At 46.5% G+C, this 23,346-nt stretch overlaps 1 protein-coding gene across 1 annotated transcript in view; it reads left to right on the top strand.

Moving 5' to 3' along the window:
- The window catches only part of SMYD4 (SET and MYND domain containing 4), a gene marked incomplete at its 5' end in the record, with an annotated part of 49,839 nt that extends 26,701 nt beyond the window's left edge, over nt 1-23,138 (top strand). Inside the window, 7 exon segments of the mRNA NM_001134122.1 lie at nt 1,999-3,166; nt 16,135-16,317; nt 16,767-16,930; nt 19,270-19,405; nt 20,258-20,374; nt 20,575-20,698; nt 22,311-23,138. Coding sequence (NP_001127594.1) covers nt 1,999-3,166; nt 16,135-16,317; nt 16,767-16,930; nt 19,270-19,405; nt 20,258-20,374; nt 20,575-20,698; nt 22,311-22,464 — 2,046 coding nt within the window. The 3' untranslated portion in view covers nt 22,465-23,138.
- Between the last annotated feature and the right edge of the window lie 208 nt (nt 23,139-23,346).

The following is a 23,346-nucleotide window of genomic DNA, read 5'->3' as shown; positions in this document are numbered from 1 at the left end:
GTAGAGATGGCGTTTCACCATGTTGGTCAAACTGGTCTCAAACTCCTGACCTTGTGATCCTCCCGCCTCGGCCTCCCAAAGTGCTGGGATTACAGGCGTGAGCCACTGCTCCCGGCCATGTCAGTGAAGTTTTTAAAACAGAAAGTGACCAAAATTGGATTAATGTTTTAGGAGGATACCTCTGAGGCATCTGGAATTTGTATTAGAGAGGTCTAAGGACAAGCTCTAAAATGCCATTTTGATACATCTGTTTCAGCATTCTACAAAAATTCAAAGTATACCCTAGAGTTCAGAACTATTGGAATAGTAAGAAGTCCACACTTACTGCACTTCAGACTAAAAGAGAAAAGCAGGAATCTAACTCTAGACCCTAAACAAGAAAGTCCTGGACTACTGAGGCCAATGATTAGGAAGAAGAACTTGCAATACATTGGACCCTTTATAACTTTTCTATATTGATTGTTTCTGTTTTCCCTTTTTTTTTTTTTTTTTTTTTTGTTAATTTTTTTATTTTTTTTGAGACAGGGTCTCTGTTACCCAGGCTGAAGTGCAGTGACTCGATCATAGCTAACTGTAACCTCAAACTCCTGGGCTCAAGCAATCTTCCTGCTTTAGTCTCTTGAGTAGCTAGGACTACAGGTGTGTGCCACCAGGCCTGGCTAATTTTTTAATTTTTTCATAGAGCCCAGGGTCTCATCTGTGTTGTCCAGGTTAGTCTTGAACTCCTGGACTCAAGTGATCCGCCCACCTCGGTCTCCCATAATGCTGGGATTACAGGCGTGAGCCACCATGCCCAAATGTTTTCCTTCTTATAATAATGATTATCATTTATTGAGCACATACTGTGTTCCAGGTGCTCCTTTTGGCATGTTAGATATATTATTTCCTTTTATCCTTAAAACAACACTGGGAGATATTATTATCCCTGTTTTTTAGATAAAATTATGACACTGAGAAATTAAGTCGATTGAACAAGGTCATGTGGCTAGTAAGAGGCAGACTGTATTTGGTTTTTTGTTTGTTTGTTTGTTTTTGAGACAGGGTCTTGCTCTGTCACCCAGGCTGGAGTTCAGTGGCATGATCTCGGCTCACTGCAACCTCAGCCTCCGCGGTTCAAGCGATTCTTCTGCCTCAGCCTGCTGAGTAGCTGGGACTACAGGCACATGCCACCAAACCCAGCTAATTTTTTATGTTTTTAGTAGAGATGGGGTTTCACCACGTTAGCCAGGATGGTCTCGATCACCTGACGTCGTGATCCACTCGCCTCGGCCTCCTAAAGTGCTGGGGTTACAGGCATGAGCCACCACGCTGGGCCAGCAGAGTGTATTTGAATGCAGGTCTGCTTGGACTCAAAGCCTGCCTCTTTTTTTTTTTTTTTTTTTTTTCCAAAGCCTGCCTGTTAGTCACCATACTATAATTCTTCTACTCATAAGACTTCTTTTTCCTTAAAAAATAGAAATATTTAATCCAGGGGCTGGGCGCAGTGGCTCACGCCTGTGTTCCCAGTACTTTGGGAGGCTGAGGTGGGTGGATCACGAGGTCAGGAGATCGAAACCATACTGGCTAACATGGTGAAACCCCATCTCTACTAAAAATACAAAAAAAATTAGCTGGGCGTGGTGGCGGGTGCCTGTAGTCCCAGCTACTCGGGAGGCTGAGGCAGGAGAATGGCGTGAACCTGGGAGGTGGAGCTTGCAGTGAGCCAAGGTCGCACCACTGCAATCCAGCCTGGGCGACAGAGCGAGACTCCATCTCAAAAAAAAAAAAAGAAAAAGAAAAAATATTTAATCCAAAAACATTAAGCATAACAATATCCTCAACAAGTATTGCTAGTCACTCAAAGGATCACACAGAACTATATGATTTAAATAAGCATATGGTTGTAATTGTTCCATTTTTAATAATCCTTAACTTTCCCGTAGATTTTTGGAAACGTTTTCAGTAAACATTGAAGAATAGGGACCAAGGGTCATTGTGGGATTTTCCTTCTGTTTTCAGACATGTCTTAAAGACATTAACAGAGCACAGACGCATGGGTATCCAGAAAGGTTGCAACCCAAGATCATGTTACGTAAAGCAGAATGTCTGGTGGCCCTGGGGAGACTGCAGGAGGCAAGCCAGACCATCAGTGATCTTGAAAGGAACTTCACAGCCACACCAACCCTAGCCAATGTCCGCCCTCAGACTCTGCAGAGAAACCTCCATCATCTGAAAATGAAGGTACAAGAAAAGGACAAACTCACAGAAACCTTCCCAGCAGCTCTGGCCAAAACCCTTGAGGATGCAGCGCTAAGGGAGGAGAATGAACAACTTTCCAGTGCCTCGTCATCCGTTGGCTTATGCATAGATCCTTTAAAAGGTCGCTATCTCGTTGCCACAAAAGATATTCTCCCAGGAGAGCTCCTGGTGAAGGAGGATGCTTTTGTGAGTGTTCTCAACCCAGGAGAACTGCCACCGCCGCATCACGGCCTAGACAGCAAATGGGACACCAGAGTCACCAATGGGGACCTCTATTGTCACCGATGTTTGAAGCACACTTTGGCCACAGTTCCGTGTGACGGATGCAGTTATGCCAAGTATTGCAGCCAGGAGTGTTTGCAGCAGGCCTGGGAGCTCTACCACAGGACAGAATGTCCTCTGGGGGGGCTGCTTCTCACACTGGGTGTCTTTTGCCACATTGCCCTGAGGTTGACTCTTTTGGTGGGATTTGAGGATGTTCGCAAAATCATAACGAAGGTTTGTGATAAGATTAGTAACAAGGACATCTGTTTACCTGAAAGCAACAATCAGGTCAAGACACTTAATTATGGCCTAGGGGAGAGTGAGAAAAGTGGCAACATCATTGAGACCCCAATTCCTGGATGCGATATTAATGGGAAGTATGAAAATAATTATAATGCTGTCTTCAACCTTTTGCCCCACACTGAAAACCATAGCCCAGAGCACAAATTCCTCTGTGCTCTCTGTGTTTCTGCACTGTGCAGACAGCTAGAAGCAGCCAGTTTCCAGGCCATCCCAACTGAGAGGAGTGTGAATTCCTCTCAGCTTCAAGCAGCAGTGACACCTGAGTTGTGTCCTGACGTGACTATTTGGGGAGTGGCAATGCTGAGACACATGTTACAGCTTCAGTGTAATGCTCAGGCAATGACCACCATACAACACACAGGTAAGGGGGAAACTGACGCTCAGGGGATGACCACCGTACAACACACAGGTAAGAGGGAACCTGATGTTCCTGCTTTTCAGTATTGTTCTTGATGGAGCAGGTGTTTGAGAAGAAAGAATTCCAAAGGAAAATAGGATTCAAACAAATCAGTGAGCTAATGGGATCACTAAGCTGTCTTGTTTATTGTCAGTGCCATTAAGAAGCTATATAACCTTAAATTATTTGATCCCGCCAGGCGCGGTGGCCCACTCCTATAATCCCAGCACTTTGGGAGGCCGAGGTGGGCAGATCACAAGGTCCAGAGATCAAGACCATCCTGGCCAACATGGTGAAACCCCATCTCTACTAAAAATAAAAATAAAAAAATTAGCTGGGCATGGTGGTGCACGCCTGTAGTCCCAGCTACTCGGGAGGCTAAGACAGGAGAATCACCTGAACCTGGGAGGCAGAGGTTGCAGTGAGCTGAGATCATGCCACTGCACTCCTGCCTGGCGACAGAGCGAGACTCCGTCTCAAAAAAGAAAAATATATGATTCCGTTCTGCCTCAGTTTCTCATCTGTAAAATGGGTAATTTTATCCCAGCTAACTTTACAGAGTTGTGTAAAGCTATGTTTGTAAAAATTCTTTTAAAATTCTTTAAAAAGTCCATATTGCTGAAAAAAAAAATTTTTTTTTTTTTTGAGACGGAGTCTTGCTCTCTCTCAGGCTGGAGTGCAGTGGCGCAGTCTCGGCTCACTGCAGCCTCCGCCTACCAGGTTCAAATGATTCTTGTGTTCAGCCTCCCAAGTAGCTGAGATTACAGGCACGTGCCACCACACCTGGCTAATTTTTTTGTGTTGTTAGTAGAGACGGGGTTTTGCCATGTTGGCCAGGTGGGACTTGAACTCCTGGCTTCAGGTGATCCACCTGCTTTGGCCTCCCAAAGTGCTGAGATTACAGGCATGAGCTACTGCACCCAGCCTTTTTAAATTTTTTTAATAGAGATGAGGATTTGCTATGTGGCCCAGGCTGGTCTTGAACTCCTGGGCTCAAGCAATCCTCCCGCCTCAGCCTCCCCAAGTGCTGGGATTACAGGTGTGAACCACTGCACTCAACCCGAATTTTTTTGGTTATGAAGGAAAACTGTCTTAAATAAATAGTAATAGCAAGTTTCTTATAAGGTACATACACAAAAGGCCTGATGCAGTGGCTCACGCCTGTAATCCCAGCACTTTGGGAGGCCAGGGTGGGCCAAATCACTTACTTGAGCTCCAGAGTTCGAAACTAGCCTGGGCAACATGACAAAATACAAAAATTAGCCGGGTACAGTGGTGTGCGCCTGTAATCCCAGCTACTTGGGAGGCTGAGGCAGGAGAATCGCTTGAACCCAGAAGGCTGAGGCAGGAGAATCACTTCAGCCCAGGAGGTTGCAGTGAGCCATGATCACACCGCTGCACTCTAGCCTGGGTGAAACCCTGTCTCAAGAAAAAAAAAAAATACATGCACAAGATTCCAGAGAAAGCTATATAGTTTCTCCTTAGGAAGGGCAGAAATAATAGTCAAACCAGACTGCAGAAAGAAGAGGCCCAGTAGTTGGGTAAGGTATCAGTCTTTTTTTTTCTTTTTTTTTCTGAGATGGAGTGTTGCCCTGTCACCCAGGCTGGAGTGCAGTGGCGCAATCTCGGCTCACTGCAACCTCCATCTGCCAGGTTCAAGCGATTCTCCTGCCCCAGCCTCCCGAGTAGCTGGGATTACAGGCGTGCACCACCACGCCCAGCTAATTTTTGTATTTTTAGTAGAGATGGGGTTTTACCATGTTGGCCAGGCTGGTCTCGAACTCCTGACCTCAGGTGATCCACCCACCTCGGCCTCCCAAAGTGCTGGGATTACAGGCGTGAGCCACCGCGCCCAGCCAGGTATCAGACCCTTAACTCACTCAGCTACTCTCTGTCTTCTCTTTCCAATTAATAAATATTTCCCACTCTTCTAAATTTCCAAGAGAGGAACCCAGCCCAGCGCAGCCTTCCACCCCACACTGCAGCAGAAGCTGCCAGCCTATATGGTGCCTGTCCTTTGATCAGGTGGCCAAACCTCAAGGGGCCACCTCTAAACACAGACGAGCTGGCTCAGCCCTGCTTTCCTGAACTGGAGCCTATAGATAACACTACTTAAGATAGATGGGAAGGTTGGATGTGCTGAGAGTCATGATCCAGCTTGACATCTCCAGTGTGACTGTACTGACAACAGATACAACTATTATTAGAAAAGTGGCATTTGCAGTCTTTCTATTTTATTATCTTCATTTTAGCAGAAAATGTTTTTTGACTCAATCCGTTCATTATACTTTTCTTAATTTTTTCAATTAACTCTCTTGAGAGGGAGGAAACCAGGTGTTAGCTAAACCGAGTTTTTATAGACAGATGAATATTAAATGTGGCTTCACTAAACTCTACATGCTTAGCTCATTTGATCTTCTCACATTAGGTCATCTAGAATTTGTCAGCCTATTTTGGTGTGCATGTTTATGTTTAATTTTAATTCAGCAGGCAAGTTATATGGTATCTCAGTAGACATGTTTTGGCCAAGATTCTCTTCCCCATCCTGAAGCTTGTGGAACATCTAAAAATAGGACTGGCCTGGTCCCATGATACTACTAAATCACATTTCAAGTTAGCCTGTGTTTTCCTCTGCCCTCCTTTGCTTCTTTGAGCCTTTGCTACCGTCTAAAATATAGCTGCTGAGTGTTTTTCCAGAATTAGCTTTTCCTTTGGGTGCATTCACTTGCATTTTTTAATATACTTATTTTGTTCTGTTTTTCTGAACATAAAAATATATGGGACTTCCCAATTAAATGGCAGAAAGTTACCAACTCTTGATTCTATATCTTGCCTTTAAAATACTTAATAGGGCCAGGCGCGGTGGCTCATACCTATTATCCCAGCACTTTGGGAGGCAAGGCGGGTGGATCTTGAGGTCAAGAGATCAAGACCATCCTGGCCAATGTGGTGAAATCCCATCTCTACTAAAAATACAAAAATTAGCTGGGCATGGCAGCGGGCGCCTGTAGTCGTAGCTACTCGGGAGGCTGAGGCAGGAGAATTGCTTGAACCTGGGAGGTGGGGGTTGCAGTGAGCTGAGATCGCGCCACTGCACTCCAGCCTGGTGACAGAGGGAGACTCCATCTCAAAAAAAAAAAAAGAATACCTGAAGCCAGCAGCAGTGGCTCACACCTTTAATCTCAGCACTTTGGGAGGCTGAGGTGGGCGGATTGCTTGAGTCCAGGAATTTGAGACCATCCTGGGCAACACAGCAAGACCCATCTCTACAAAAAAAAAAAAAAAAATAGCCAGGCATGGTGGCATGTGCCTGTGGTCCCAGCTACTTGGGAAGCTGAGGCAGGAGGATTGCTTGAGCCTAGGAGTTCGAGGCTTCAGTGAGACATGAGTTGCGCCACTGCACTAGAGCCTGGGCAACAGAGAGAGACCCTGTCTCAAAAAGAAAAAAAGAAAAATACGTGCTTATTCTGTGGCTAATAAAAACTGGAAGAATAGATACATAGCGTAATACTGGTTACTTGGGGTCATGGAAAGCGGTTTGGAGACATCGGCTTTATCTATGAGGTTCTAATGTTTTATGCATAATTTATTGTTTATGTAATGTTTTAAAAATATATACATAGAAGAAACAATAGAATCAAAAATACCAAAATCTTAACAGTGATTAATTCTGAAAGTGGAAATACAGGTGATTGCTACTTTCTTCTTTGAACTTTTCTGATTTTTTAACATTAAAAACACTTATTCACACAGTGGTACCACTATACTATTAAATTTTAAAATGATTGTATAACTTTCCCATAGTTCTAGAGGAAAATACTTAAAAAAAAAAAAAAAAAAAAAAAAAAACAGCTCACAGGCCAGGCACAGTGGCTCACGCCTGTCATCCCAGCACTTTGGGAGGCTAAGGCAGGTGGATCACCTGAGGTCAGGAGTTCAAGACCACTCTGGGCAACATGGTGAAACCCCGTCTCTACTAAAAATACAAAAATTAGCCAGACGTGGTGGCGGGCGCCTGTAGTCCCAGCTACTCGGGAGGCTGAGGCAGGAGAATCGCTTGAACCCAGAAAGCAGAGGTTGCAGTGAGCCGACATTGTGCCACTGCAATCCTGCCTGGGCGACAGAGCAAGACTCCGTCTCATAAAAAAAAAAAAAAAAAAAAAAAAAAAAAAAAGCCAGGCACTGTGGCTCACACCTGTAATCCCAATAGTTTAGGAATTGAGGAAGGAGGACCGCTTGAAGCTACAAGTTTGAGATCAGTCTGGGCAACAGAGAGAGACCCCCATCTCTACAAAATGTAAAATAAAAAGGCCAGTCATGGTGGTATGCACCTGTAGTCCCAGCTACTCAGGAGGTTGGCTCGGGAGGATGGCTTGAGCCCGAGTTCAAGGCTGCAGTGAGCTATGACCATGCCGCTGGACCCCAGCCTGGGTGTCAGAGCAAGATCCCCTCTTGGGATTAAATTTAAAAAAAAAAAAATGAGCCAGGCATGGGGGCTCACTCCTGTAATCCTACCACTTTGGAAGACCGAAGTGAGAGAATTGCATGAGTCCAGGAGCTTGAGACCAGCCTGGGCAACATAATGAGACCCTGCCTGTTAAAAATAATAATAATAATTTTAAAAAAAAGAAAAAAAAGTGGCCTAAATTGTCCCAGAAGGAGGAAAACACTTCAAAAAACCAGTAATTATAGAAGGGTCAAGTTATGCGAAATATTTCCATAAAAATAAGCCAGATCCTTTTGTTTCCATGTGAATTCTTTAAAAATTTAAGGAACATATTTAACCATAATTCAAAAAAGAAAAAAACATTTCTCAAGAACAGATGAAAGCCAAGCACAGTGACTCACGCCTACAGTCCCAGCACTTTGGGAGGCTAAGGTGGGAGAATTGCTTGAGCCCAGGAGTTGGAGACCAGTCTGGGCAACACAGCAAGAGCCCATCTCTACAAAAAATTCTAAAAATTAGCTGGGCATGGTGGCACACGCCTGTAATCCCAACACTTTGGGAGGCTGAGGCAGGTGGATCACCTGAGGTCAGGAGTTTGAGACCAGCCTGGCCAACATGGTGAAACCCGTCTCTACTAAAAATACAAAAATTAGCCGTGCGTGATGGCAGGTGCCTGTAATCCCAGCTACACGGGATGAGAATTGCTTGAACCTGGAAGGTAGAGGTTGTAGTGAGCTGAGATCGTGCTGCTGCACTCCAGCCTGGGCGACAGAGCAAGTCTCGATAGATAGATAGATTAGATAGATAGATAGATAGATAGATAGATAGATAGATAGATAGATAGATACATAGATACATAGATACATAGATAGATACATAGAAAGAAAGAAGGAAAGAGAGAAAGGGAGGAAGGGAGGAAGGGCTGAGGCAGGAGAAACACTTGAGCCCTGGAGTTTGAGACCAGCCTGGGCAACATAGCAAGACCCCACCACTGGGAACAACAACAAACAGAGAACAGCCCATTTCTGTACTGTGTAAACTGCTCCAGCCTGTGGGGTAACCTAGAACTCTCCCAGTCATTTTAGAAAGCCGGTGATAAAAGCTAGAGACCAGTCTCACTTGTGAATGTAGATGTAGAAACCCTGGATAAACCACTGCGGTATCACATCTAGCAGTTTATTGAAGGAATAATAATACATAACCAAGAAGAGTTTCTCCCAGAAAGGCAAAGGTATTTTAATTTGGAGGGATATGAAAGACGGCCTCGGTAACCACACAGACATGCTATGTTCTTAATGGAAAGACTGAAAACTTTGAGTTTCCTGCATTAACCTAATCAGTTTCATACCATTTCAAACAGAATCACAGTTGAGTTTTTCTGGGAACTTGACAACGTTCTAAATTCATCTTGAATAAATGGGTGAGAATAGCCTTTTTTTAAAAAAAAAAAAAAAAAAAGAGAACTGAAAGGTCTTGGTACTGTCAGATTTCATACCAGCATTAAAGCTACAAAATGAAAAACAACTGGAAACTGATGACAGCCCCCCCAAAAGGATTAGAGTCTTTTCCAAATCATTAACAACTTAAATATTAAAGAGTTAAACCATCAATTATCTAGTTAAAGGTAAGTGAACATTTATGTAGTCAGGGTGGGAGAGGCTTTTTAAAATACTATAGAATATCAAATTTAGGTAATTAAAAGATAGCTAGATTTAACCACTTAGGTACCAAATATGAAGAACACCATAATTGGTTAGGAAGATAAAGGATGGCTGGGCGCGGTGGCTCACGCCTGTAATCCCAGCACTTTGGGAGGCTGAGGCGGGCGGATCACGAGGTCAGGAGATCGTGTCCATCCTGGCTAACAGGGTGAAACCCCATCACTACTAAAAATACAAAAAAAAAAAAAAAAATAGCCTGATGTGTTGGTGGGTGCCTGTAGTCCCAGCTACTTGGGAAGCTGAGGCAGGAGACTGGCGTGAACCCGGGAGGCAGAGGCTGCAGTGAGCCGAGATTGCACCACTGTACTCCAGCCTGAGTGACAGAGCGAGACTCCATATCAAAAAAAAAAAAAAAGAAAAAGAAAATTAGCCAGGCGTGGTGGTGGACGCCTGTAGTCCCAGCCACTCAGGAGGCCAAGGCAGGAGAATCGCTTGAATCTGGGAGGTGGAGGTTGCAGTGAGCTGAGATCGCACCACTGTACACCAGCCTGGGCAACAAGAGCGAAACTTCCTCTCAAAAAAAAACACTTCGCTGAGAGGCAGAAGAGCTAATCTCCTGAACCTCTGTGTATCTCAGTGTCATCACGGGCATGATGAGACTGGATAAACCTCAGAGCCTCTGCGGAAGGCTGGTAGCAAACATGACCACAGTTTCTCCCATCCCTATAAGTTGCCTCTTTGCAGCTTGACATTGCTGCTTCTCTTGTCAAGAAGTGGAGATTTTTTCCCTTCCCCTTGAATTTGGGCTAGCTCTGTAACTTGCTTTGACCCATAGACAGAAGTGACCTTATGTAACTTTTGAGTGTAAGCCTTAATTGCCTCCACTGTCACTGTCTTGGAGTGATAGCCTAGCCCTGTGAACAAGCCTGGGCTGGCTTCCTTGAGGATAAAAGACCACGTGCCCCAGGAATGCAGTCATGTGAGTCAGCCCCAGGCAAAACCAGCAGAAAAAAAAAAAAATATTCAACTGAGCTGAGCCAAAACTGCTGGGGTACAGAGTTGTGAACAAATGAAATTGTCATTGTTTTAACAATCCCCCCAAAAAAATCTCATAAACAAAAATTAAGATGTAAATGGACAAAATGAGGGAATATCTCTAGCAACTATACAGCTCTTAAAATCAACTTTTAAAAATATGCATAGCGGCCAGGCACAGTGGCTCACACCTGTAATCCCAGCACTTTGGAAGGCTGAGGTGGGAGGATTACTTGAGCCCAGGAGTTAGAGACCACCCAGGGCAACATGGCTAAACTCTGTGTCTACAAAAATACAAAAATTAGCTGAGCATGGTGGTGCGCGCTTGTGGTCGCAGCTACCCGGGAGTCTGAGGTGGAACAACGGCTTGGGCCCAGGAAGACGAGGCCGCAGTGAGCTGAGATCACCCCATTGCAACAGAGTGAGACCCTGTCTAAAAAATAGCAAGATAAAAATAAAAACATGCATAATGATGAAAATCTAAAGCCGGGTTGTGGTAATGTTTGCCCAGTCATGTAAATTTCCCCCCAAAAAAGCACTGAATTGTACACTTAAGTGAATTTTACGGTAGATGGATTCTATCTCAGTACAGCTGTTAAAAGCACACGTGAGCAAGCACTGTATCGAAGTAGATAGTGATAAATAAAAACGGTCACTCTCTAACCTCTCTCTAGTAATTAAAACCAGATACCCTTGTTGGTCTGTCACAGCAGCAGAGTTGTTTTATTGGTTTTGTTTTTGTTTTTTGAGACGGTCTCTGTCTGTTGCCCAGGCTGGAGTGCAGTGGCATGATCTCAGCTCACCGAAGCCTCGACCTCCAGGGTTCAAGTGATCCTCCCTCCTCAGGCACCCAAGTAGCTGAGCTCAGGTGTGCACCACCACACCGGGCTAACTTTTCTATTTTTTGTAGAGACAGGGTTTTGCCACATTGCCCCGGCTGGTCTCACACTCCTGAGCTCAAGTGATCCTCCTGCCTCGGCCTCCCAAAGTGCTGGGATTAGAGGGGTGAGCCACCACGCCCGACCTGTATTTTTAATTCTAAAATGCATTTGAGGCCGGGCGTGGTGGCTCACGCCTGTAATCCCAGCACTTTAGGAGGCCGAAGTGGGCGAATCACGAGGTCAGGAGATCGAGACCATCCTGGCTAACACGGTGAAACCCCGTCTCTACTAAAAATACACAAAATTAGCCGGGTGTGGTTGCGGGTGCCTGTAGTCCCAGCTACTCTGGAGGCTGAGGCAGGAGAATGGTGTGAACCCGGGAGGCAGAGCTTGCACCGAGCCAAGATCACGCGCGTGCACTCACTCCAGCCTGGGCGACAGAGTGAGACCCCGTCTCAAAAAAAGAAAAAATTGCATTTTAGGTTAGGATTTAAAGACAACATGTTATATCTGCCTGATGGCATTACAAGCGACTGTCATTTTCTCTGTAATGTTCAATTTTTAAATTTTTTTCTGACTACCACATATTCCTTTTGTAATTTCAATTAGTGGTTTTTTGTTTGTTTTTGAGACAGGGTCTCACTCTGTCACTTAGGCTGGAGTGCAGTGGGGCGATCGTAGCTCACTGTAACCTCAAACTCCTGGGCTCAAGCGATCCTCCCACCTCTGCCTCCCAAAGTGCTGGGATTACAGGTGTGAGCCACTGTGCCCGGCCTCAGTTAGTTTTTTTAATAATAAAGATAACTCAAATGATAAGAGTACTTTTCTATGAACATTTTTAAGGCACTTGATACAGCTTGCGAAAGTGCCCTCCAGGAAAGTTCCACTGACACGCCCACCAGCAAGGTTCACTTTCATTTTTAAATTTCATCTCATTTTGTTTTAGTCTGCTCATATTTCTAATCTTGTTATATCCCTTTTTATTATTTCTTTGGGGTTCCAACGCCTCCCAATTTAGTGTTCTCATTGAGTTTCATTAGCAGCTGTTTCATTAGTATCCTAGGATTAAAGTGTTAACTAGGATAGACTTTGACAAAAACCTATGAAAATGTATGTTATTATCTTTGCATAAATCCTATTTAATCAAAATTCCCCAGAAACCTCTCACTAGGGCTTATCTCAAGGGACAGAACTGGCCACTGAAGATTTTCTAGACCGTGACACATGTGGTTCTGTCTCAGTGGGAATGGCACATTTAGGATCTATCGGGATTCCTGTCCTGACAAGGTTTTATTGGGGTTCTCTGTCCTGTCACTTCCCATCAATTCACTGCCCATTGCTTTCACTCTTCAGCAATGAAGGAATCTATCTTTTTTTTTTTTTTTTTTTTTTTTCTTTGAGACAGGGTTCCGTCGCCCAGGCTGGAGTGCAGTGGCGCCATCTTGGCTCAATGCAAACTCCACCTCCCGGGTTCACTCCATTCTCCTGCCTCAGCCTCCCGAGTAGCTGGGACTACAGGCGCCCACCACCATGCCCAGCTAATTTTTTTGTATTTTTAGTAGAGACGGGGTTTCACCGTGTTAGCCAGGATGGTCTCGATCTCCTGACCTCATGATCCACCCGCCTGGGCCTCCCAAAGTGCTGGGATTACAGACGTGAGCCACCGCGCCCGGCATGAATCTTTTTTCTTTACTTGAATCCCAGTTTAAATGCACTAGGGATGGCCATGGCTTGGCCAGCACTTTGGGAGGCCAAGGTGGGTGGATCACGAGGTCAGGAGTTCGAGACCAGCCTGACTAACATGCTGAAACCCGTCTCTACTAAAAATACAAAAATTAGCTGAGTGTGGTGGTGGGTGCCTGTAATCCCAGCTACTCAGGAGGCTGAGGCAGGAGAATCGCTTGAACGCAGGAGGCGGAGATTGCAGTGAGACGAGATCATGCCACTGCGTTCCAGCCTAGGCAACAGAGCGAGACTACGTCTCAAAAATAAATAAAAAGAAACGCACTAGGGATATTAGCAAGGTACCCTTTTGGTATAGAATCACTCCCTCTTTATTTTAATACAAAATGTCACAGATTAAATTCGGTTGATGAAGTACATACATATTCTCACTTTCTATTATCTCTACTAATAGATGATTAATGCAAAATACTGAGTAATTTTTAAAAATCAATACTCAATTTTTTAGAAATAATTAGAGAGCTATTCAACTCTGACATAAATACCCACACGGTTCCTGGGCCTACTTCTGTCAGAGGGTAATCTATAAATAATTCACAAAGCTGACATTACTCACTGTAGTGTGATCATTCTTTTCTGGAAAATTTTAGCAACGGTTCTAATATAGATTGCCAGTTATCAGTAGTTGGCAATGCAAGTCCACTTTTAATTATGCAGAGGCTGATTATTCAGACTACAAATTGTTCATGCCCTGGACGGCTCCTTCCTGCCACCTGCCTATTTTAGCGTTTTCACTGCTCATTAGCACATATACCAGAAGGTGGGAATGGGACAAGCACTTAGGAGGAGCTCTGATGAAGGATTTTAATACAATTTGTAGAATTATTAACTAGAATTGAGTCATTTGGATTCCCTGTGAAATGTATTTACTTGTTCTATTCTTGTTTTCCTTAGCAACAGATAGTAAAATTGACAACATTATTCCTGTATTCAGTGTTTTCCTTTATAAAACTTTTTTTTTTTTTTTTTTTTCTTGGAGACAGAGTCTCACTCTGTCACTCAGGCTGGAGTGCAGTGGTACGATCTCGGCTCACTGCAACCTTTGCCTCCCAGTTTCAAGCGATTCTCCTGCGTCAGCCTCCCGAGTAGCAGGGATTACTGGTGCACGCCACCACGCTCAGCTAAGTTTTTATATTTTTAGTAGAGATGAGGGTTCACCATGTTGGCCAAGCTGGTCTTGAACTCCTAACCTCAAGTGATCCACCCGCCTCGGCCTCCCAAAGTGCTGGGATTACAGGCTTGAGCCTCTGTGCCTGGCCTATAAAACATTTTCACGTGATGGTTCCTAATATTTTCTTTATCCATTACATTTGTACCTAGACTATTTCTTTGGTGAATTTGCTTTTTTTTGTTTTGCGAGACACAGTTTTGCTCTGTCACCCAGGCTGGAGTGCAGCAGTGTGATCTTGGCTCACTGCAACCTCCGCCTCCTGGATTCAAGCAATTCTCGTACCTCAGCCTCCCGAGTAGCTGGGACTACAGGCACATGCCACCATGCCCAGCTAATTTTTGTGTTTTTAGTAGAGACAGGGTTTTGCCATTTTGGCCAGGCTACTCTCGAACTTCTGACCTCAGGTGATCCGCCCGCCTCAGCCTCCCAAAGTGCTGGGATTACAGGCATGAGCCACCATGCCCAGCCTGGTGAGTGTTTTTTTTGAGATTCCTGGCCTATATTCAGTGATATCACAATCATTTGATGGTTTTTTCCAGTTTTCCAGAAAACTGAATGTTTCCTTTTAAATACTGGTATCTTTTATCTTCCAACCTGTTTTGTTGGAAACACAATTTGCCTCATGCTTAAACTGAGGCTACTGAACATAATTTAAGCGTTTCTGTATGCCCAAGGTTATCTTTACTGTACATACTCCTAGGACAGATGGCTTTGACAAAAACCAGCACAGGTAGAGCCTCTGGCTAAGTGAAATGTTACAGGTGGATTTTTAAAATGCTAGTTATCCACCATGTTTTCTTTTCTGAAATGAACAAATTTTTTTTTTTTTTTTTTTTTTTTTTTTGGGAGACGGGGTCTCACTCTTGTCGTCCAGGCTGGAGTGCAGTGGTGCGATCTTGGCTCACTGCAACCTCCGCCTCACGGGTTCAAGCGATTCTCCTGCCTCAGCCTCCCGAGTAGCTGGAACTACAGGCATGTACCACCACACCCGGCTGATTTTTTGTGTTTTTAGTAGAGACAGGGTTTCACCGTGTTAGTCAGGATGGTCTCGATCTCCTGCCCTTGTGATCCGCCCGCCTCGGCCTCCCAAAGTGCTGGGATTACAGGCGTGACCCACTGCGCCCGGCCAAAATGAACAAAATTTTAAAGTAAACTATGGGCCTGAAAAGACCAAAAAAGAAAAAATAATAATAAAGAAATGTTACAATTACAGTAAAACTTTTTTTAAATTTTTATTTATTTTTCTTCAGACAGGGTCTGCTCTGTCACCCAGGCTAGAGTGCAGTGGTGCGATCCTGGCTCACTGCAGCCTCGCACTCTAGGGCTCAGCTGATCCTCCCACCTCAGCCTCCTGAGTAGCTGGGACTACAGGTGTGCACCACCACAGCTGGCTAATTTTTTTAATTTTTTTTTTTTTAGAGACCAGATCTAGCTGTGTTGTCCAGGCTGGCCTTGAACTCCTGGGCTCAAGCAATTCTTCTGCCCGAGCCTCGGGATTTCAGGCAGGAGCCCTGGTGCCTGGCCTGCTTAAATATATAGTTTGGGGTAGTAACTAGGTCGCTTGTTCTGTTAACCAACCAAAGACCAGATAAACAAAAGCCCTTGGGCTCTAAAAGTCTTTAGGAAGTCACCTCAACAGGGGCTCTGGTTTCTATGTGAGAACATTATGAAACCATCTAGAACGCTCCCTACTCATCATCCCTTTTTTATTACTTTTTTTATAAGTTCTTATCTGTGGCTATTTCGTGGTGTAGAGACACAGTCGTTAGGTTCCAGGACTCCAGTGGACTTTGTGTGCGTTCATCCACTTTGCTTCCCGGGGACCGGAGCTTGCCGTGAGTCATGTTCCATCTGATTTATATTGGATCTGGCTGTGGAGCCATGACTCACACGGGCTGCAGGCCTAGCTGCCCAGCTCATCTTCTGAGGAATAGAGGGCGAGGCCGGGGCTCATGTCCTGACACCTTTTTCCTTCTTTCCTCTTGCCCTTTCAGGATCTAAAGGGAGCATCGTTACCGACAGCAGGCAGGTGCGCCTTGCCACAGGCATCTTCCCTGTTGTCAGCCTCCTGAACCACTCCTGTAGCCCCAACACCAGCATGTCCTTCATTAGCACTGTCGCCGCCATCCAGGCATCACAGCGGATTAGAAAGGGGCAAGAGATTCTCCACTGCTATGGTGAGCCATCCCTCCACACTGCCGTCCTGCCCTTCTCCGACAAAAGGACAGGGGGACGCAAGTCAGCAAGCCACCAGGCATGTGACTTCACCTGTCTCCTGTCTGCTTCCTGGAAGAGGCAGTGAACACTTAGGCCAAAAACAAGGAAGGGAGGAAGGAAGGAAGGAAGGGCCTTCGTACTAGGGCCCTATTGCGGCTAAACTATGTCTCGCTGTTTAATCACTATAAACTTCCTATTCTGAAAATGGGCTAGGAACAACTTGGCTTATCTTTCTTCCTGTCTCAGCAACTTGGAAGCTTATTTTAGTATCCAGTTCCACAAATATTTGAGTAAAGGTTAGCTGTCACATGATAAGTAATTGTCCAGACCCTCTGCTAAGCTGAAGGTTTTTAAGTAGTGTTTGACTCTCTCTTGCTTTCAATATTGGCTGAGGGTGATCTCCTTCCAGGGCCTCACAAGAGCCGGATGGGGGTTGCCGAAAGGCAGCAGAAGCTGAGGTCTCAGTATTTCTTTGACTGCGCCTGTCCAGCTTGTCAAACTGAGGCACACAGGATGGCTGCAGAGCCCAGGTGGGAAGCATTCTGTTGCAACAGTTGTGGAGCGCCCATGCAGGTAATTTTCTCTTCTCTCTCCTCCACTTTTCCTGGAGGTCAGTTTTCCAGCCCGAGGGTGATCAGTGTTTAGGAGGAAGCCATCAGGGACTTGTAAGTGCCAAGACCAGTAATACCACCTCCATTCTAGCCAGTCATCCCCATACACTGGTTCCCCCTCCAGAGAAACCACAGGGAAAGGTTCAATTTAGTAATGTTTCCCTTGTAAAGGACAGAAGATCCCATCTGAACTGGTTTGGGATTTGGGGGAGACTGGGAATTTATTTGCTCAAGTCAGTCATTGAAAAGTCCCAGGATAGGCTGGGCACAGTGACACATGCCTATTATCCCAGCACTTTGGGAGGCTGAGGTGGGCGGATCACTTGGAGGCCAGGAGTTCAAGACCAGCCTGGGCAACATAGCAAGACCCTGTCTCTACCAAAAAAAAATGTTAAGAAAAAAATTCCAGGATAAGGCTGCTTAAGATACAGCTTGATCCAGGGGCTTTCTGTCCACCCCTCTCAGCTTCATTTTCTCTGTGTTAGCCCATCCTCAGACAGACTTCCCTACAGGATGGCTGCCAGCAGCCCAGCGTGCGGATCTCCTGCCAAGGAGGATAAGAGCACATGCCACTCTTAACAGCAGCCTGGGCAGAGATGACACTGTGTTTCATTGACCTGAGAACTGTGGCTAGAGGAAAATTAGACATAGTTTTCCTCCAGCCATTTGGGCCAGAGGAAGGAGCCATATGTGAGCCACGTGCCACACCCTCAGCTGTAGGGCACTAGCCATGGGACTGAGGATGAGAGGGATCTTCATGAGAAACTGGGTTGGGTTGCTGTTGCCAAATGGGAAAATAGATACTGGCCTTTGAAACACAGCAGATGTCCACCTCGGAGATTTCCCCTCTGCCACAGGTGCCGTATTCTTCTGAGGGGAGTCATGAGTGAAATGCAGAGCTGGTTGTGTGAAAGCTAAACTTGAAGACCCGAGGTCAAATGTAGGACGATCATACCTAGCACCTTTTTCTATGGTTTTCTTTTTTTTTTTTCTTTTTTCTTTTTTTTTGGGGGGGGGATGGGGTCTCACCCTATCACCCAGGCTGGAGTGAGTGCAGTGGCACAATCTCCACTTACCACAGCCTCAACCTCCCAGATTCAAGCAATTCTGCTGCCTCAGCCTCCCCAGTAGCTGAGATTACAGGCATGCATCACCACGCCCAGCTAATCTTTGTATTTTTAGTAGAGACGAGTTGGCCATGTTCTCCATGTTGGCCAGGCTGGTCTCGATCTCCTGGCCTCAAGCGACCCACCTGCCTCGGCCACCCAAAGCGCTGGGATTACAGGCGTGAGCCACCACGCCCAGCCTTTCTATTGGTTTTCTTTTTTTTTTTTTTTTTTTTTTTTGTGAGACAGTCTTGCTCATGTCACCCAGGCTGGAGTGCAGTGGTACAGTCTCGGCTCACTGCAAGCTCCGCCTCCCGTGTTCTCGCCATTCTCCTGCCTCAGCCTCCTGAGTAGCTGGGACTACAGGCGCCCGCCACCACCATGCCCGGCTAATTTTTTGTATTTTTAGTAGAGACGGGGTCTCACCGTGTTAGCCAGGATGGTCTCGATCTCCTGACCTCACGATCCACCCGCCTCACCCTCCCAAAGTGCTGGGATTACAGGCGTGAGCCACCACACCCGGCCTTCTATTGGTTTTCTTAGGACTTTTTCATAACCACTAGAAAAGTTTGTCATCAAGGCTGGGCGTGGTGGCTCACGCCTGTAATCCCAGCACTTTGGGAGGCTGAGGCGGGCGGATCATGAGGTCAGGAGATTGAGACTATCCTGGCTTACACGGTGAAACCCCATCTCTACTAAAAAAAAAAAAAAACACGAAAATTTAGCCGGGCGTGGTGGCGGGCGCCTGTAGTCCCAGCTACTCGGGAGGCTGAGGCAGGAGAATGGCGTGAACCCAGGAGGCGGAGCTTGCAGTGAGCCAAGATTGTGCCACTGCACTCCAGCCTGGGCAACAGAGCGAGACTCTGTCTCAAAAATAGAAATGTTTGTCATCTAAAGTCCTAGCCCCAAAAAGCGACGAGAGGGGCTATAGAAATGGAAAGAAATTGTGCACTATACCAGTTCTGTTCCAAAAACGAAATCTCAGGTGGGATCAGCTACTGCTGATACACTTCATTAGAATTGCCGCCATTGCTGCCATCAAACCAAATTCACTCAGGCTTTCGTCACAATGTATTGTTACAGGAGTCTCTTCCCCCGTGAGGTAAGAAACTATGGAGCAATCCTGTAATGTAAGCACAGGCGGTGTTGATAACCGACCCTGGCATTGGAATAAAGAGAAAACTGACTTCCACAGGGAGACGACGTGTTGCACTGTGGCAGCAGATCTTGTGCAGAATCCGCCGTCAGCAGGGACCACCTGGTCTCTCGGTTACAGGACCTTCAGCAGCAGGTCGGAGTGGCCCAGAAGCTTCTCAGAGATGGTGAACTAGGTGAGACTGGCTCCCTGCTTTGGTCCTCCAGCCCCTTCCCTTTTATTCGTTCTGATACCGTTTTGGACTCAAGGATACTCAGTACTGATGGGAGAATTAGATGTAATTATCCCCATGCCAGCCACAAGATGGCTATATAGGCCAGTGAGTCCAAACCCTGACCAGCTCTGTTACTGTGGAGCCCTTGAAAAGGGGCCAGGTGATTTCGGCTGTTGTTTTCTTCTGCATCTGATTGCTAAGTTGAAGTACCCCTGCCAACTAACGGGTCATTGCTGACATCCATGAGCTGTGTGCAGTTCCAGAAGTTGAGTGTCATTTATTTTAATTCCAGGGCCTAGTGATGTAACTTCCTAGAAGGGCGGTTCTTCCCTCCTCAGAGCTAGTCTCTGCTAGAGAGCAGTGGGGCATGAGCCCAGCTGATAGGAGTGTCTTGCTTTTGTCAGAAAGAGAGTTGCGGAGCTCCCCATTGCCCTTGAAAACCCTGCCTTAGAGCTTGACGTCATGGGATTTTTATTTACCCTACTTATGAAAGTTGACCTTTAGCTTAGATTTCAGGGTCAAGAGAAATCACGGCCATACGTGGAACGTAGAGTTGGTCGAGTTGGAAAGTTGATGTTGAAAACCCAGGGTCAATGTGGGGAGGCCTCCCCTAGCGCCTTTCTCCACTGACAGAGAAAACATAAGAAAACAGCAGCTTTATTGGAACAGACATTGTGGGTTGGTGACAACCCAGGGAGGCCAGGGGCAATTTCCACATTCAGCCCAGCTGATTCAGAGGATTTGAGACCTGGATTCTCATTCCTAGGACTGGGCTTCTGTCTATAGTGAGATGTCTTTCCTCTGCATTGACAGAGCGAGCCGTTCAGCAGCTGTTGGGGTGCCAGCGTGACGCCGAGAGCTTCCTGTGGGCAGAACACGCCTTGGTGGGAGAGATCGCGGATGGCCTGGCCCGGGCCTGTGCTGCCTTAGGTACAGCATGAGTCTTCACGTTCTGCGTCAGGAACAGTCTGCCGTGGGTGCTTCGCCGTGGCCCCGGCTTTGTCTGCCTGGTTACCCCCCACTCTGTAACTGAGGCTGCTCCCCCTCTCATTCCATTTCCTCACCATGAAAATATGCATCCACAGTTGACAGTGGTTCTTTTCTGGAACAAGATTTTTCTCTTCTCACAGGAGACTGGCAAAAGGCAGCCACCCACCTACAGAGGAGTCTCCGCGTGGTGGAGGTTCGCCACGGGCCGTCCAGTGTTGAAATGGGCCATGAGCTCTTCAAACTGGCCCAGATCTTTTTCAATGGGTGAGTTCCTTTCCCACTTCACAGGGCACACACTGTTCCTTTCCTAGGCTCTTCTGGGTATTACTTTTTTTCTATGGTGTTTTTAAAAGCATGTTGAAACTTCTTTATTTCCTCTTTAGGAGAGATCTTTGCCTTCTGTTTTGCTAACAAACATAACGCTTTAGAATTTCCTCCTGGGAGGCGGAGCTTGCAGTGAGCCAAGATCGCGCCACTGCACTGTAGCCTGGGTGACAGAGCGAGACTCCGTCTCAAAAAAAAAGAGAATTTCCTCCTGGGAGATACGGGGAAAGCTTTTAGATCTCAAGTGAGTTTCCCAGAGAGAATTTGGCCAGGCAGCCCCACCCACCCTCCAGTATAGCGCTCCTTCCGGTTGTTCTCTGGTTCGTCACGGCCCCCTCGGCTGTCTCATTCCCAGCGCTCTCAGCTCCAGGCGCTCTGCCTTCTCCCTACTCTGCATCCTGTTCCTTTTAAAGCATTTGATTGAACCAGGGCTGATTTTACCCCCAGACAACATGTGGCACTGCCTGGAGACTTTTTTTTTTTTTTTTTTTTTTGGAGAAGGGATCTTGCTGTCTTGCCCCGGCTGGAGTACAGTCGCTCGGTCACAGCTCACTGCTTCCTGCAACTCCAGGGCTCAAGTGATCTCTGGAGACATTTTGGATTGTCATGACTTGGAAGGGGGGTGCTGCTGCATCTAGTGCATCTAGTGGAAAGAGGCCAGAGGTGCTGCTATGCATCCTGCCGTGTACAGGACAGTGCACCCCACCAGCCCCAGCAAAGAAGGATCCAGCCCACAGTGTCAATAGCGTCGGGGTTGAGAAACCCTGCTTTTTTGCTGTTGTTGTTTGTTTTTTGTTTTAAATCCCCTGTTCTACTTTGAAGGTTAAAAGGAAAGAACAGCACACTGATGAGCTGATGCCAAATCCACTTTTGCTACTGAGACCATTTAGGGCCCAGTTTCAGGATTTCTGGGTGGAACCTCCAACCCTGGTAAAGCTGCCCTTGGTGTATGTGGCTATGAGAAAGTGCTTAAAGCTTCAACCTAAGGCTGTGCTGAGTGGGCCTGATACCCAAGACATGGAGACATTCTGTTTGGTCAGAGAGAGAGAAAAGGGCTGCAGAGTTAGGTCAGAGGTCAGCCCTAAGATGGTTACCCTAAAATGAAAATTGCTATGTAAACCTGTGGTAAATACCAGATGAAAACTTTGAGGCCGGGTGTGGTGGCTCACGCCTGTAATCCAGCTACCCAGGAGGTTGAGGCAGGAGAATCACTTGAACCCAGGAGGCGGAGGTTGCAGTGAGCTGAGGTCGCACCACTACCTGGGCGACAAGAGTGAAAACTCTGTCTCAAAAAAAAAAAAAAAAAAAAAAAAAAAGCTTTGAGATTTGCCTCTTGTTCTCAGGATCCTGGCTTCTATGCTGTCTTTTATAACTTTTTTCTCACACTCTTGTTTTGCAGCGTGTTTGTGACAGTGTCTTACCTACTGTTCTAGATTGTAGGATCCTTGATGACAGAAATGATCTCACATTCTTCACGGTGTGTGAGTAGGCCCGCATTTAACATTTGCCTCACGAATCAGTGAACTAACTCTTCTTACCTCCCTTGGCTCAGGTTTGCGGTACCCGAAGCCCTGAGCACAATACAGAAAGCTGAGGAGGCTCTGTTGCTGCACTGTGGCCCTTGGGACGATGAAATCCAGGAGCTCCAGAAGATGAAATCCTGTTTGTTGGACTTACCACCCACCCCTGTAGGGCCTGCAGTATAGGGTCCCAGGAGGATTTTGATCCACAGAAAAGGAGCCCATGGAACACAAGTTAAAGAGGTTTTGCTGGCTGGGCGCGGTGGCTCACGCCTGTTATCCCAGCACTTTGGGAGGCTGAGGTGGGTGGATCACCTGATGTCAGGAGTTTGAGACCAGCCTGGCCAACATGGTGAAACCCCATCTTTACTAAAAATATAAAAAACTAGCCGGGCATGGTGGTGGGCGCCTGTAATCCCAGCTACTTGGGAGGCTGAGGCGGGAGAATCTCTTGAACCCAGGAGGCGGAGGTTGCGGTGAGCCGAGATCGCTCCACTGCACTCCAGCCCAGGTGATAGTGTGAGACAAAATCTCAAAAAAAATATTAAGAGGCCGGGTGTGGTGGCTCAAGCCTGTAATCCCAGCACTTTGGGAGGCCGAGGCGGGCGGATCACAAGGTCAGGAGATCGAGACCATCCTGGCTAACACGGTGAAACTCCGTCTCTACTAAAAATACAAAAAAAATTAGCTGGGCGTGGTGGCAGGCGCCTATAGTCCCAGCTACTCGGGAGGTTGAGGCAGGAGAATGGCGTGAACCTGGGAGGCAGAGCTTGCAGTGAGCTGAAATTGTACCACTGCACTCCAGCCTGGGCGACAGAGCCAGACTCCATCTCAAAGAAAAAAATATATATATATAAAGAGGTTCTGCTGCCGGCTGTGGGTTCTGTGGGTTGGGTGCAGGTTCTGTGGGTCGGGTGCAGGTTCTTTGGGTCGGGTGCAGGTTCTTTGGGTCGGGTGCGGGTTCTGTGGGTCGGGTATGGGTTCTTTGGGTCGGGTGCAGGTTCTTTGGGTCGGGTGCGGGTTCTGTGGGTCGGGTATGGGTTCTTTGGGTCGGGTGCAGGTTCTGTG

The sequence above is a fragment of the Pongo abelii genome, chromosome 19 (genome assembly GCF_028885655.2).
Source record: "Pongo abelii isolate AG06213 chromosome 19, NHGRI_mPonAbe1-v2.0_pri, whole genome shotgun sequence".
Taxonomy (NCBI): Eukaryota; Metazoa; Chordata; class Mammalia; order Primates; family Hominidae; genus Pongo; species Pongo abelii.
This window is presented reverse-complemented; position numbering and strand designations above follow the sequence as displayed.